We start from the raw sequence: 13,067 nt of genomic DNA, 5'->3' as shown, positions 1-13,067 counted from the left end.
ATGTAAAACTGAAAATATAAAAACAAGTGAAATAGTTGAACCCTACCTATTCAGTTTAACCAGCAGAGAGATTTCATATTTCAATTGAAACTCCTCTGATATTCTCTAATGGAACTAATTACAAGCTATATTAAAATTAGACCGTTTTGTGTCAGTAGACAAATTTAAGGGTATACTGTAATAGACAGCACAGTGTACAGTGTGCATGCCTTTACATCTATTTAGACCTTTTTATCTTATTTATTTGTTATTTGATTGTTATTGTTGATCGTAAATTCTGGGCATAGCTGTAAAAGAGGTTAATGCAAAGTCAAATGTCCCTGAATTAACAATGGTTGATTATATAAAAAAAAACACTACTTTGAAAGCAGAAGCATTTCCTTTAAATGGAACACAATGTCAATATAGTTATATTACTATACCATACCATACCATACTATACCAAACTAAAAATGAAATTGAATGATGTTACAATTTATAAAACATAAAAGTGTTTATCATTTAGTCATTGCCATTTCATTGTCATTTGAGTACAATCACTACAGATCCCCTACATATCCACTTGTTTTAGATAATAATACAGACACACGTCATATGATATCTATGGAATAGTTTCTTAGGTCAAGTGCAGTTTAGCATAAGCGAACCCTCTCCATGTTTTCAATTATGGCAACAGTTTATAGCCTTATCTCTCTCCAAAGCTAGAGTGGTTCACCCTCCACCCTCCTCTTACCTGATGTCAGGTTTGTGGTTAATAAACCTGTTATAACTCCACTCTGGATTAAATAATATGGTTTATAAACTCTTTATTAACTCAAGTTAAAACATAGGAAACACATATTAATTCAGTTTACAAAGTTACATATTTAACAGTAAGCAGGATCCCCATGCAGTAAAACAACAGGGTCACTTTTAAAATGGAACAGTTAGGCAAGATCATTGCTGAAACATTCCTAAGATGGTTAAAATCAGAGAATTAAAAATGTTATTTACAAATGTGAGCGCATTGCAATGTTTGTCCTCAATGCTTGAGTTTCTTAATACTGTAGTTGAAGAATACATATTTTGAATAACATTCACAGTTTACACTTTAATCATTCTACTAATTTTATATATAGCAACACATAAATATAGACAACATGGTATAACACGGATTGAACCTTGTTTTGCGCCTAATTATCTTGGGTGCTCTGATTGTATACGATTTACACTAATCCAGAACAAAATGCAAGAGTACCCGACTCTCAACCCATTTGGCTGTAACACTAATTGGCTTTGATTTTCGTAGAGGGTTGAAGAGGACAGCATTCATTACCAGCCATTTGCACAATAAATGTTGCCTTCCGAGACCTTAATTAATTCAGCCGGACACTTTTTCTAAACAACAAAGCCCCTTAACAGACCTCCTCATCGGACGTGCATAGACTCCATCGACTACACAAATAGTGTCCAATATATAAATCCTGCTGTACTTAATCACATTATGAGCGTGGGAAATGGTGGGGGCCAAGTAATTGAGGTGAAGGTTTCCATATTGCCGGGAGTGGGGCTCAAGCCTGCCTGGGCGTATTCCTCCGGCTGGACTCTTAATTATTTGCTGCTGAGCTCCCTGATCAGACGTTTGACAAGTAATTAATCAGGGAGGATGCGTCGTCGGAGCTGCCGAAAGTTAATTTCCACACCTCAGGCCGAGGAGATGGAAGACCAGAACGCTGGTGGTGGTCAGCACAGACGGTGGCGGTGCTGGTGTGGCCACTGCGCTGCGGTGGACACCACTGATCCCTTTGAACCCCATCCCTCGTTGTTGTTGTTGTTGTTGTTGTTGTTGATGGGGCCAGTACGACCTCCAGCCGGGTGGAGTCCTTGACCACCAGGCAGCGCACATCCTCATGGGGCCTCAGCTGACGCAGGCTGAACTGCGGGCAGCTGGGCACCAGTGCCAGGGAGCGTGGCGGCGGATAGAAGACTGCATCCTCCTGGAGCAGCCCCAGGTGTGTGTCCGTCAGGAAGAACTGAAGCACCACCTGACTGCCTCCACCACCCTTCGCCTCCCCCTCCTTCTCCGACGCGTCGTCACGTCCGCCGAGGACATCAATGTTGGCGCGGTCAGTCTCAGGGCTCAGACGGACAGTGGCGTAGGTCAGCACCCGTACCTGCGCCAGGGCCAGCCGCCGCCAGCCGTCCATGTTGCCGTGCAGCAGGCACACAAGGTGTAGAGGGCCGACTCCAGGAATAGTGCGAGGGCTGGACGGGGCTCCGGCTGGGCGCAGGTGGCTGCGCTGAGCCAGCAGACAGCCAGGGGGCGCTGTGAGGCCAGAGCTCCATCCGGCAGCACGCTTAGCAGGCAGGGCAGCAGGCTGGACATGGGGAGGGACTGCAGCTGCCGCAGGTGGGGAGGGAAGTCCACTAGGTGCTGGGTCCACACCTGCACCGACGCAGCCATCTGTGCTGCATCAGCGTCTTCTGAAGTCTCTGACCACGAGTCTTGCTGAGCTGCGGAATCTATTTGAGTTAAACCCGAGGAGCATGGTGGCTTTAGACTGGGCACTGCCTCACTGGGCCAGGCAAGACCTTTCTCCCTGGATGCATCACCACTCTGGAGTGACCCCATCTCACCCAGCACGTCCTACATCTCACACAGCCTCTGCTCCGGTCTTGTCGACAGCCGTTCCTTAAATGCCCCCAGCTCACGCGGCAGAGCCACCTCCAGGTTGTCAGCAGCCATTTTCTGCATGGACAGAAGCTCCTTGATGCGGGCCGGAGTTCGGAGCAGGCCGAGGTCTTTGGCCTCGGCGGTGGTGGCAGTGGCCCCAGGGCTGAGGGGGAGCTCCAGCTTCAGGTTCTGCAGGAAGGGCACGTCCGTGACCAGCGAGCACACCTGCATGTAGAGTCTGCCCAGGCCAGGCGCCTGCTGCAGGAGCTGCGCCAGGGGGGTTGCGCAGGTGTCGCCCGGCGTCCTTCAGCATGAAGGACATCCAGTTGATCATGCCGCCCCCCGGCGGGGCTGCGTCGGAGCTGGAGCTGAGGTCGGGGTGGGAGTCGGAGGCAGAGGAGCCACCGGCGTGGGGCAGGGCCTGTTTCTGGTCCACCTGCACCTGGGAGCTCTCCACAGACAGCGCCGAGATGCCGCAGTGGTTAAATTGGATCTCCACAGCGAGCTTGTCTGCAGTCTCCTGCCTCTGTACCGCCAGGGGTTCGCCAAACAGAGAAAGAGGAAGAGGAGGAAGAGGAAGAGCATTCGCCAGCGCCTCTCCCCTTCTGACGGGCTGCCGAGTGGCTCGCCGACTAACAAGGTCCCTCCAGAGCCGCTGGCCAGTGAGAGAGGGAGGTGGCAGACGTCAGGCAGGGGGCCCGGGCGCTCGTTAGAGGCCCCTTCCAGCCCTGCCGTGGCCAATCCAGATCCATCAGCCGGCCTCAGGGCGCTCGGCTCCTGCCCGGCCTGCTGCTGCCGCCGCCACTCCCCCCCCCCGGCACCAACGCCTCCGAAGCCCTCGCAGCTGATGGATGAGGCAGCCGACTCATGCTGCTTTTGTTGTTCTTGCGAGGATGAGGAGGACAGCGAGGAGGAGGATGAGCATGTCTGAGATGCTTCTTCCCATGGCGGGTGGTCTGCGGCGGGTCTGACACTTCCCACAGGTGTGGGGGGAGCGAGAGAGGCCTCAGGCTCGAAGGCCTGCCGTCCCCCTTCTCCTTCTCCTCCTCCTCCTCCTCCTCGTCCTTTGCGTCCTGGGGAGGAGGGAATGAGGACAGGCCATCTGAGGCGTGGCTGGGGACAGCCTGTGGGACAGAGACAGGGAGCGAGTGACATTTAGGGAGAGAGAGAGAGATAGAGAAAGAGAGCGAAGGAGAGAGAGAGAGAGACGGAAAAAACAGAGACATCTTAAAAATAAAATGCTACGAGTTGCAATTTATGATCAGTCTTGAATCACAGAATTCACTGGGCTGAAATATACACACACACACAGACACACATCTGCACTCCAGAAAGAGACAAATGCGCACACACACACACACACACACTGAAATTACTAGCAAAAGCTCTTTCAGAGAGCAATCTCCACTCCACTGAACAGTGATAAAATAGAAAACCATAACATGAGGCGGATATGTTATAAATTGCCATCTCTCCACATCCATCGCCAGTGTTTATTATTGTGAGGATATCCATTTGCTGAGCCACCTGCCTTTCCATCTCTGGCGAGCAGAGACTACACAGAACACTATGATGCACTATGTTGAATAAAGAAAAACAACTATTACATCAGCCTCAAACCCGAGAAAAGAAAGAATAGACCATATAACACCTCTCCAATGAAATTTGCTATTGAACGTGTCAGAACAAAGAGTGACTTGCTGTCATCAACAGAAGCAGCCAACATGCCCCAAGCCACTATTTGAATATCAAGTGAATTTTTATGTTGCCTCTTTGTTTTTTTTTCGCTTCCTGACAAAAGGCACATATGCAACAGGAGGCGAGATCATGAATAAAATATGGAGGAGAAGGAGATGTGCAAGTGGTGGGTGGCCAGATGAGGTGATGCTCTCTCTCCACGCGTGATTGGAGCAGCCAGGCGGCATTCTTATTTATGAGTCAGAACCCTGCAGGTGTAAACATGGTGCATTTACACACATACACACACACACACACACACACACACACACACACACACACACACATAGGGAGGGAGAGAGAGAGAGGATGGCATAATGGTCTGCTTATTAAACCCTCCAGTCACATGACATGCCAGGTCCCATCTCCCTTTGTAATCTAGTTAGCCTAGCTTGTGATGCGTTAGAGCAAAGGAATGTGGAATTGAACTGAATGGAATGGGATGCATGTTAGCATTAGCATTTACTGTAGGCTCTGGAGGCCCAGCCAAGTCTTGAGTATATCAAGCTTCCAACCCCACATGGACTGCTGTCAGTGGAACATATCGCTGAATAGTGTGGTCCGCTGGAGCTTCTGCTATTTATAATAATGGAGTTAGGAAGATCAGGGAGTTCTAGTCTGGGGTGGGCTGAATATAAATAGCAAGGAAGCCAGTAGCAGATGAGCTAGCTGCTGTGCTGACTTTAGACCTACTCCCGGTCTAGGCTTGTAAAACTGTATAATATAAAGCTGAGCCTTTTTGCTGTCCCTACAAACTAACACTTTAGCAATTTAGGGCTGAATGTGCTTTTCGTGGGTAAATTATGCTAATACTGCAAAATAAACAAGCTAACTATGACTGGTGTTCTTCAGCAAGCCAAGTGGGGGATTACAATCCACTCTATCCCCATTGTCTTGCTGTCCCCTACCTACATGATCAAAAGCACTGTGCTCAAAATATGGATATTGCAATATATTTGGATGGACTCCTTATTGATACAGTATCAAAAAATAAATAAACTTAAACCTTAATCAACAGAAAAGTCCACTGTAAGTTTTAAAGTTAATGACTATCAGATTTTAAACAAATTTTTTGAATTTTACTTTTAAGATCTTTGTGGGCCTGAACTGAAGTGTTTTTAAGTTGAGGTTGTTTATAGTTCTTAGCAGATGCTTTTGTCCAAAGTGACTTACAATGACATCAATAAACATTTAAGGCTTTGCCTTCACCATTAACAGAATTATAAAGCCGTGAATTTTTTTTTAGACATGGTCATTTTTCAGAATCAATATGGATTGTGATTCATACAGCTCTGGGAAAAAAAAAGACACCACTGCACATTTTTCTGATGTCATCCTACGGATGGCGAGTGACATTTGAATGAGTTGACGGTCAAATAAAAATTTGTAGTGGTGTGTTAATTTTGAATATGACCGTCAACTCAATCGAATGTCACTCATCAACCGTAAGAGGGCATCAGAAAAATGTGCAGCGGCCTTTTATTTTTTTCCAGAGGTGTATGGCATCGTGGCCTGTGTATCGTGATTCATATTACATCTTGAGGTTGCAGGCAATACCCAGCCCTAATGGCCAAGAGTATTATGAAATTCACCTCGTACTTAACTCCACACAGTCTGCTGTGGCCAGTTTAAATTACCTCACAGGCTGGCGCTGAGGACCCAGGACTGCTGCAGCCTAGAGCTCCGGCTACCTATACCTCTTCCTCTTCAGTAAGTCCATTAGTCACATAGCTGAATGAGAGGAAACAGTCAAACGAGCGCTCAGGAGCCAACAACAGGAAAGAGAAATAATGTTTCTGTAATTCTATTATGAGCCAAGGAGAGAGGGGAAGAAATGTGTTTCATCTTAATGATATTTACATGGAAGAGGGAGCACAACAGAGCAAAGCAATTAGGTTAATATTCAAATCCCCTCAGCCAGAGTCTTTGTTTTGAAAGGCAATTCAAATGAATTGCAGTGGCGTGACACTGAAGACTTCAAACTGTTTGAATTCAAAAATAATAAATAACAAATAAACAAAGCTTGAGTGGCAAATGCCCATATTTCCATAGCCATCTCTTAAATGTGAATGGAGTAGCCCAAATGTCTGAATGCGATTAGGGGGGCACTCAACTAGCTGTGAAATTAAATAGAATCTGGGCACGTAGATGTGAGGATTAATGCAGAGTGGCGAAAAAAGCACTGGCTTTTTCTGAGGGAAGTGTCTGTGTGTGTGTGTGGGTGTGTGTGTCTGTGTGTGTGTGTGTGTGTGTGTGTGTGTGTGTGTGTGTGTGTGTGTGTGTGTGTGTGTGGGGAGCGTCTCCTGTTCAGCTCAGTGTGACTTGTGACAGAAGCGCAGCAGCATTTCTCCAGCATGGGGTTTCTAATGCAGGGCGGCGGATGGTTGGGGTAATGTGTAGATCAAGGCCTCCCAGTGGACCGAGACTCGGCACAGCGTGAAAGCAAAACAGGAAGAAAAAAAACAAAGAAAAAAAAGAGAGAGAGAGAGAGAGAGAGAGAGAAAGAAAGAGAGCTTAAGGGGCAACAGAGAGCATTCCTAGCTCCTGTCCATGGGCAAAGTCAAGGATACCCCGCCTGGTCTCGAATACAGACTCTCTGGTCAGCTTCACTAGAACACCCCACGCTCTCACTGCCTGACACAGAGGACACTGTCCACCCTCTCCAGCGTAGCAAACAGCCCGGAGGATCTCTCCAGATCTCTCCACACATCTGAGGAAGACTCCAGATGCATGATTTTAAGTTTCTTGGCTCTGAATGTAGGCTAACAACTGAAGTAGGCCTAGTCTGGTGCCCTCTTTCTCTGTCATGCTTTCAATTTCGAGTTTTGACAATGAGCAGCAGGAACAAATTGAACCCACGTAAACGACAATATAGGCTATAGGCCTGCTATCCGTCAGTTATGCTTTAACCCCGTTTTTTAATGCTGCCTAACAGAACATCCAGCTGAACTATAGTTATGAACACTACTTTAATCATTTCCATTTTTAATTTTACGCACATATTTAATTTGCGGGAGTGCGTGAATCATCGGTTTGTCCCGCACCCGCGAACGCACCTCTCTCATCCCGCCCGCTCCAGCAAAGAGCTTTCAAAAGTTGTCCCGCGCCGCACTCGGGACTCGTGGGTCCGCGGGAGTGCAGACCTCTACCACATACCAAATAGTAAAGGAAGAGCTTTGCGAGTGTGCACTTGGATCCAGCACAACACACTTTGCTCTGGTTCACCAGAACACATCACTCTCAACCCCAGCACCTCCAGCATAGCAAACAGCCCGGAGGATGTCTGTCTGATCATCTGCACTTTACCTCAGCTGGGCACTGATGTCCTCGACTGCGTCTCCATTCAGACCAGCACCTGATGCTGCACTCCAGCCTGCGTGATGACTACTTCTGAGCTGCCCTGCCCTTGTCTCATCCTGCCGCTACTCAGGGGGACGCTCCTCCTGTGGCATGATGGGAAGGCTGTGATCCTCTTTTTCCTCCTTCCTCCTCTGCTCCTCCACCACCTGACCCTCCACCACCTCTGACGTCCACTCAGACGTCTGAGCGGTCAGATTGTCATGGTTGTGCTTCGATTCCACATTCTCTCCACTCCTCAGTGCTGTCAGATCCCCTGTGTTGCAGAAAAAAAAAAGTTTTAAACACCATCAAAAACAATGTAGACAGGTTTTCATAGAAGATCTCACGCTATGCTTCACAGTAGCCTCAGATGTACTGAATGGAAACTTGAATTAAATACACATATCGAATAGCAGGGGAGAGAGCTTTTTAAAGTCACTCTCAACACACAGAGAATGCTAAGTAGCCTTCCTCGAGTTCGGCTGAGTCTAGACAGGAGGCGGGAGTACTATTTGCAGTCAGTCAGGGCGAGGATTACATGCGGTAGAAAATTATGAAATCATCACTGGAGGGACGGTGTGTGAAAATTACAAACATAATGCTGTGTGAGGCAGCGGCTCCCAGGCTTCTCACACACACACACACAGAGTCTCTCTCACACACACACCCACACACACAATCAAACACGCAAGCACACATGCGCACGTATGCACACACACACACACAGTGTCACACATGCACACACAAGCATGCGCACGTACACACACACACACACCAGGGCAAGCACACTGTCCTCAAGGTTGGGCTGTTAATAAACGCCTGTCCAAAGTTGGGGTTGGAGTGCCACTGAAGGCTCTCTCTGACTGTCTGAGACAAATTACTGCTTTCAGAATGAAGCACTGAGAACAGAACACGGGGTTGAGAGACCAGGAGCGGGGAAAAGGAAAGGAGGAGGGAGGATGAGAGAGAGAGAGAGAGAGAGAGAGAGAGAGAGAGAAGAGAAGGGGAAGAGAGAGGGGGGAGAGAGAGGGGGGAGAATGAGAGAGAAGAAAGAAGAGAGGGGGGAAAGGAAAGAGAGAGAGAGAGAGAGAGAGAGAAGAGAGGGGGAAAGGAAGGAGGGGAAAGGAATGAGAGAGAAAGACAGTGAAAAGAAGAGAGAATGAAGTAAAGGGGAGAAAAATGATGGATAAAATAAACGGAAAGATGGCCATCAAAAGGCCCAGTTGAACCAGTTTCTTCAGTGCCAAGCTCTAGAGTGTGGGGCTGATGTAAGCCTTTAACGCCTGTTTCATGCTTTACTACAGGCTCCTTAAAACATAGCGTCGTACAGTATGTACAAACAGACCACACATGAATTAAAGCACAAGGTCTAGCTAGAGCTGACTCTGTGGACTCTGAAGAAAACGCATGGGCGTCGAAACGTTAGTCGGTTTGCACTAGGCTAATAAAAAAAAAATCACTTAAAGCGTTTTGCGCTCCGGTCCTGCTCCTTGGTTCTAGACCATTGGTTTCCTCTTTTGACTTCTGCGTCTTGTTCCGTGAGCACCAACCAGGCTGAAGCGCAAGTGACCCCCCTCTAATGAATTAAAGCACATTTGCCTAGCACAGGAGGGCTGTGAGGCAAGCACTGCTATTTTTACTCATGCATATGCATTAATGGGAAGGTCGTGGGAGTATGTCGCAAAAACGGAAGAAGTGTTAATAGCGATTGATTAGGTATTCTGGCATATGTCTGAAAACAGTGCACGTCTGTTTTCAGGTGAAATGTTTCTGCCCTTTAAAAGCAGGTCTAATCCACAGTGTGGTTGCATACATCAATAGGAGAGACTTTCAGAAACAATAGAAGCAGTATTCAGCAAACCAGTTCTGCTACTTTGAGCAAAACAACTTTTACTTATGTTTGCCTTTTAATGTATTACTTTTACTATTTCACGTCATTCCTTTCCCTACAGTATGCCTGCTAGACTATTACACCAAGTCATAGTATTTTTTTAAGTTGAATAGAATTACTTCCCTGCTTTATCTTGCTGTTTGATTATTTCATGATTATTATGATTCATGATTATGATTATTTCATTTGCTAAACTTGTTATTTCTTTTTAGTCATGTGCCATTGTTCCTATTTAAATGTGTGTGTGACTGAATGATGATCGGTGAGTTGTGGGCACTGTAAGGCGGTGACTAACGCTGTTTGCCTGATTAAGTGAATGCTTAATGAATTCCACGTAACCTGGCAAGGCACTACGTGCGTTTCTTGTGGATGTACAAAGGTGCTAATTATGCTTCCTTTGTTGGTATATATATGGCTTTTGATTTGCTGGTTTGATTTTTAATTTGCCAGCATGGTTTTTAATTTGCTGTTTTGATTTTTGATTTGTGGTTGTGTTTTTCACTTCAGGGCCACCGTACATATCTGCCCCTCAGTGCCCAGGAGGCCAGGCAAAAGAGCAGGGTCTTACACATTTATTACACTTTAATTACAATGTCATTATTATTTTTTTACACCAAGCTTTACACCAGTTCACATTTTGTTTTTTCTATGTCCCCCCCCCTTTTTTTGTTTAAAACACACACATACTACCCTACAGCTTTTCCCTCACACCCAGCACCCGTCTGTTCCGACACAATTGGCCAGCGCACTCTAGGCTATGATGCTCCCATAAAAGATCAATTTCCCCTCACCTAACCCTAACCTCTAACCCTAATCCTAACCCTAACTTGTTAGGACAAAAACCTAATGTCACTTAATAACAGAAGCGTTATGTCATAAACGTTTATGACTTGTTTATGACACGTTCATGACAGTGTCATATCACTCTTATGTCGATACGGTCAAGTTAAGTGTAACTATGTCTTTCTGTTACATATCAAATCAAATGCTTTTTTGGGGGAGAATATAGATGTAAAAAATAAAGTCAGATTCAGAATGGTTTGTGATTTTTCAGACTGCTTGAAGGATGAGACAAGAAGATTATTTTGAACAATTGAAATGCACCTCCCTGTATGGTTAAATTCTTCCGTTAGTGCCAGGTGCAGGGAAGCACTCAGAGACTAGCAACAGGAACGGCAGCTTAAAAGTGTGCCTCCTGTTTGCTCTGAACAAACTGCTCATTTTTTACCTTGATGTTTCTTTGCCTAGAAGGGACATGCTTTATCTCGGTCTGAACTCCCTCTTCACAATTAACGGAGGCATATGTGTTTCCCAGCAGGCTTTAGCCGACGCTGACGGGGCAAAGTTAGCTCGCCGCTCATTATCGAACACACTACCGCCTCTTCCAAATGCTGAGGACGCTTTTAGCAGTGTCGAGCCAATTTACCGTGCTCGGTATTAGCGGCGGTACAAGGCAGCAGCGCTGATTGGGCGTCTGGCAAAGGACGGCAAGAGATGGATGGTGTTGGGGGCCTGGCAGGGAAGCAATATGGATGCTTGAAAGGGTCTGAGGAAACTTGATTGGCTGAGGCATCAGAATAAAGGAGACAGAGGGGGAGAGAGAGAGGGGAGGAGGGAGAGAAAGAAAGAATGGGAAATGCATTCCAAGTTTTGTTTGTTAAAAACTACTTTTTCCTTTGAGTCTCTCATTATGAGAAAAACATTAAAGAAGAAGAAGAAGAAGAAGAAGAAGAAGAAGAAGAAGAAGAAAATCTGTGCCAAAGGCATCGCTGTTCAAGCATGAAATGAGCCTCGCTTTCTCTCACAGTCAAATTAAATATCTGTACTTCTTCATTGGTGTAACTGGATATATAAATAGCGTTTATCATTTGAAGAAGTTTAATCCTGGATCAGAAAGTGATTTGTTGTTGGAAAAAAAAAACAGGTTGAGAGAAGAGTGCTAGTGATAGTTTGGGAAACTAAAAATACATCTCTCATCCTGGCACTGCAGGCCTGGGGCTCTCATGAGTGGGTGGAAGTTAATGGTATTTTTTTCGGCGCTAACACATAACACTCCCTGCTGCCATTTATTGCAGCAATCGAGGACATCACTGGCAACATAAATCCTAACTGTCTGCCACCCCCACCACGCCACCCTCCATCGCTTTTCTCCTTTCTTGCCACCATTATTTCAACCCATCTCCATCTCATCTGCGTCTCCAATCCAACAGGAAATTGCATGTCAGACTTAAGCATGAGATCGTTGGAACAAAGCTGACAACCGCGGGTGGAAAAACCACAGCTCAAGGTCCGGCCCCTCAGTCACCTCCATCTCCCTCAGAGCTGGCATTCAGCATCGTCTCTCTGTGGAGTGACATTCAGACATTCAGACCCATGGGAGTAAATTTCATCCAGGATTCTCCTTCCTGCTCAAAGAGCGTGCTTGTGAAAACAGACATTTAGGCTTGGTGTGTGATGCTTTAAGAGTCAGCTCCAGTGGTGGAATGTAACGAAGTACAAATACTTCGTTACTGTACTTAAGTAAATATTCCATGTATTTGTACTTTACTTAAGTAGAATTTATAGTGCATACTTTTGACTTTTACTTCGTTACATTTTACAGCAATTATTTGTACTTTTACTCCGTTACATTTTTACAACACCATCGTTCCTTTTTACGATACATTTTATGATCAGATTTTTTTTCTCTCTGACAAACACGTTTGTTTTACCAGGGGGCGGGGTTGCTACCACAGGTTCTGGAGCGCTACGTGCCCAGCTTCTAAATCTTTGAAACATAAGCTTCTAGTCTAGACCAGGCAAAGCGTGAGCTTGTAGCCATCTGCATTCGGTAGGCTATATTCACCAGACCCATGGCTACACTGGACATGCAACTGTGTTCTGTGCCTTTCTCTGTCTGTTATCTGCAGCGTTAGGGCCTCCTCTCTGATGAGATTGCTATCCGCGGATCAGCGAAGTTACAGGCTATGCCCATGCTTCTGTCACACGTCATTTGCGGCACAAATAAATGGTAGACTATTATAGAACCGCTGGCGTCGAAAAAACGTAGCATTTTCCAGATTAGAAAATATTTCTTAATTGTGTGTGATCAAATAAAGAGGCATAGCCTACAATTGGGGGGGTAGAAATGTGAGCTCATTCAATGTCTATGTGCGCCTGCAAAGTGAAACTGAACCTAATCATAAAGACACCTTTCTCAGCAACTTTTCTGTTCAATCAGCAGAATTGGCATTTACGATCCACCCGACGTTTCCCTGGTCTACCCCGTTAAACTTCAGGCTCTCGTGTTTTGCTGAATGATATACTCAGCAGATCACCCTAGTAGATAACCAGAATTACAGTCTCTAGAATTGTAGGTCAGAATGTAAACTGGGCCACAGATGGTAAGCACAATTGCATTAGCTTAAAACTATCTAGTCGAATATAGCCTAACCTAAAACTAGTTTA

At 45.9% G+C, this 13,067-nt stretch overlaps 1 protein-coding gene across 5 annotated transcripts in view; it reads right to left on the bottom strand.

Moving 5' to 3' along the window:
• Nucleotides 1–3,403: 3,403 nt before the first annotated feature.
• kif16bb (kinesin family member 16Bb) overlaps nt 3,404–13,067 on the bottom strand; it is a 46,479-nt gene continuing 36,815 nt past the window's right edge. Inside the window, exons 18-19 of one of the 5 annotated variants that reach the window (XR_007196518.1) lie at nt 7,697–8,003; nt 3,696–3,777 (exon numbers count right to left, since the gene is read on the bottom strand). Coding sequence is in view for 4 of the 5 variants with exons in the window: in XM_048270032.1 (XP_048125989.1) it covers nt 3,415–3,777 (363 nt within the window). In the remaining variant the exon portion in view is untranslated. Of the gene's footprint in view, nt 3,778–7,696; nt 8,004–13,067 lie in introns of those variants that run through there. The other 4 variants (XM_048270032.1, XM_048270035.1, XM_048270036.1 and 1 more) reach the window with 4 other exon arrangements.

Source organism: Alosa alosa, chromosome 18 (assembly GCF_017589495.1).
Source record: "Alosa alosa isolate M-15738 ecotype Scorff River chromosome 18, AALO_Geno_1.1, whole genome shotgun sequence".
Classification (NCBI taxonomy): Eukaryota; Metazoa; Chordata; class Actinopteri; order Clupeiformes; family Clupeidae; genus Alosa; species Alosa alosa.
The sequence above is the reverse complement of the archived record's forward strand: the minus strand, read 5'-3'. Positions and strand labels throughout refer to the sequence as shown.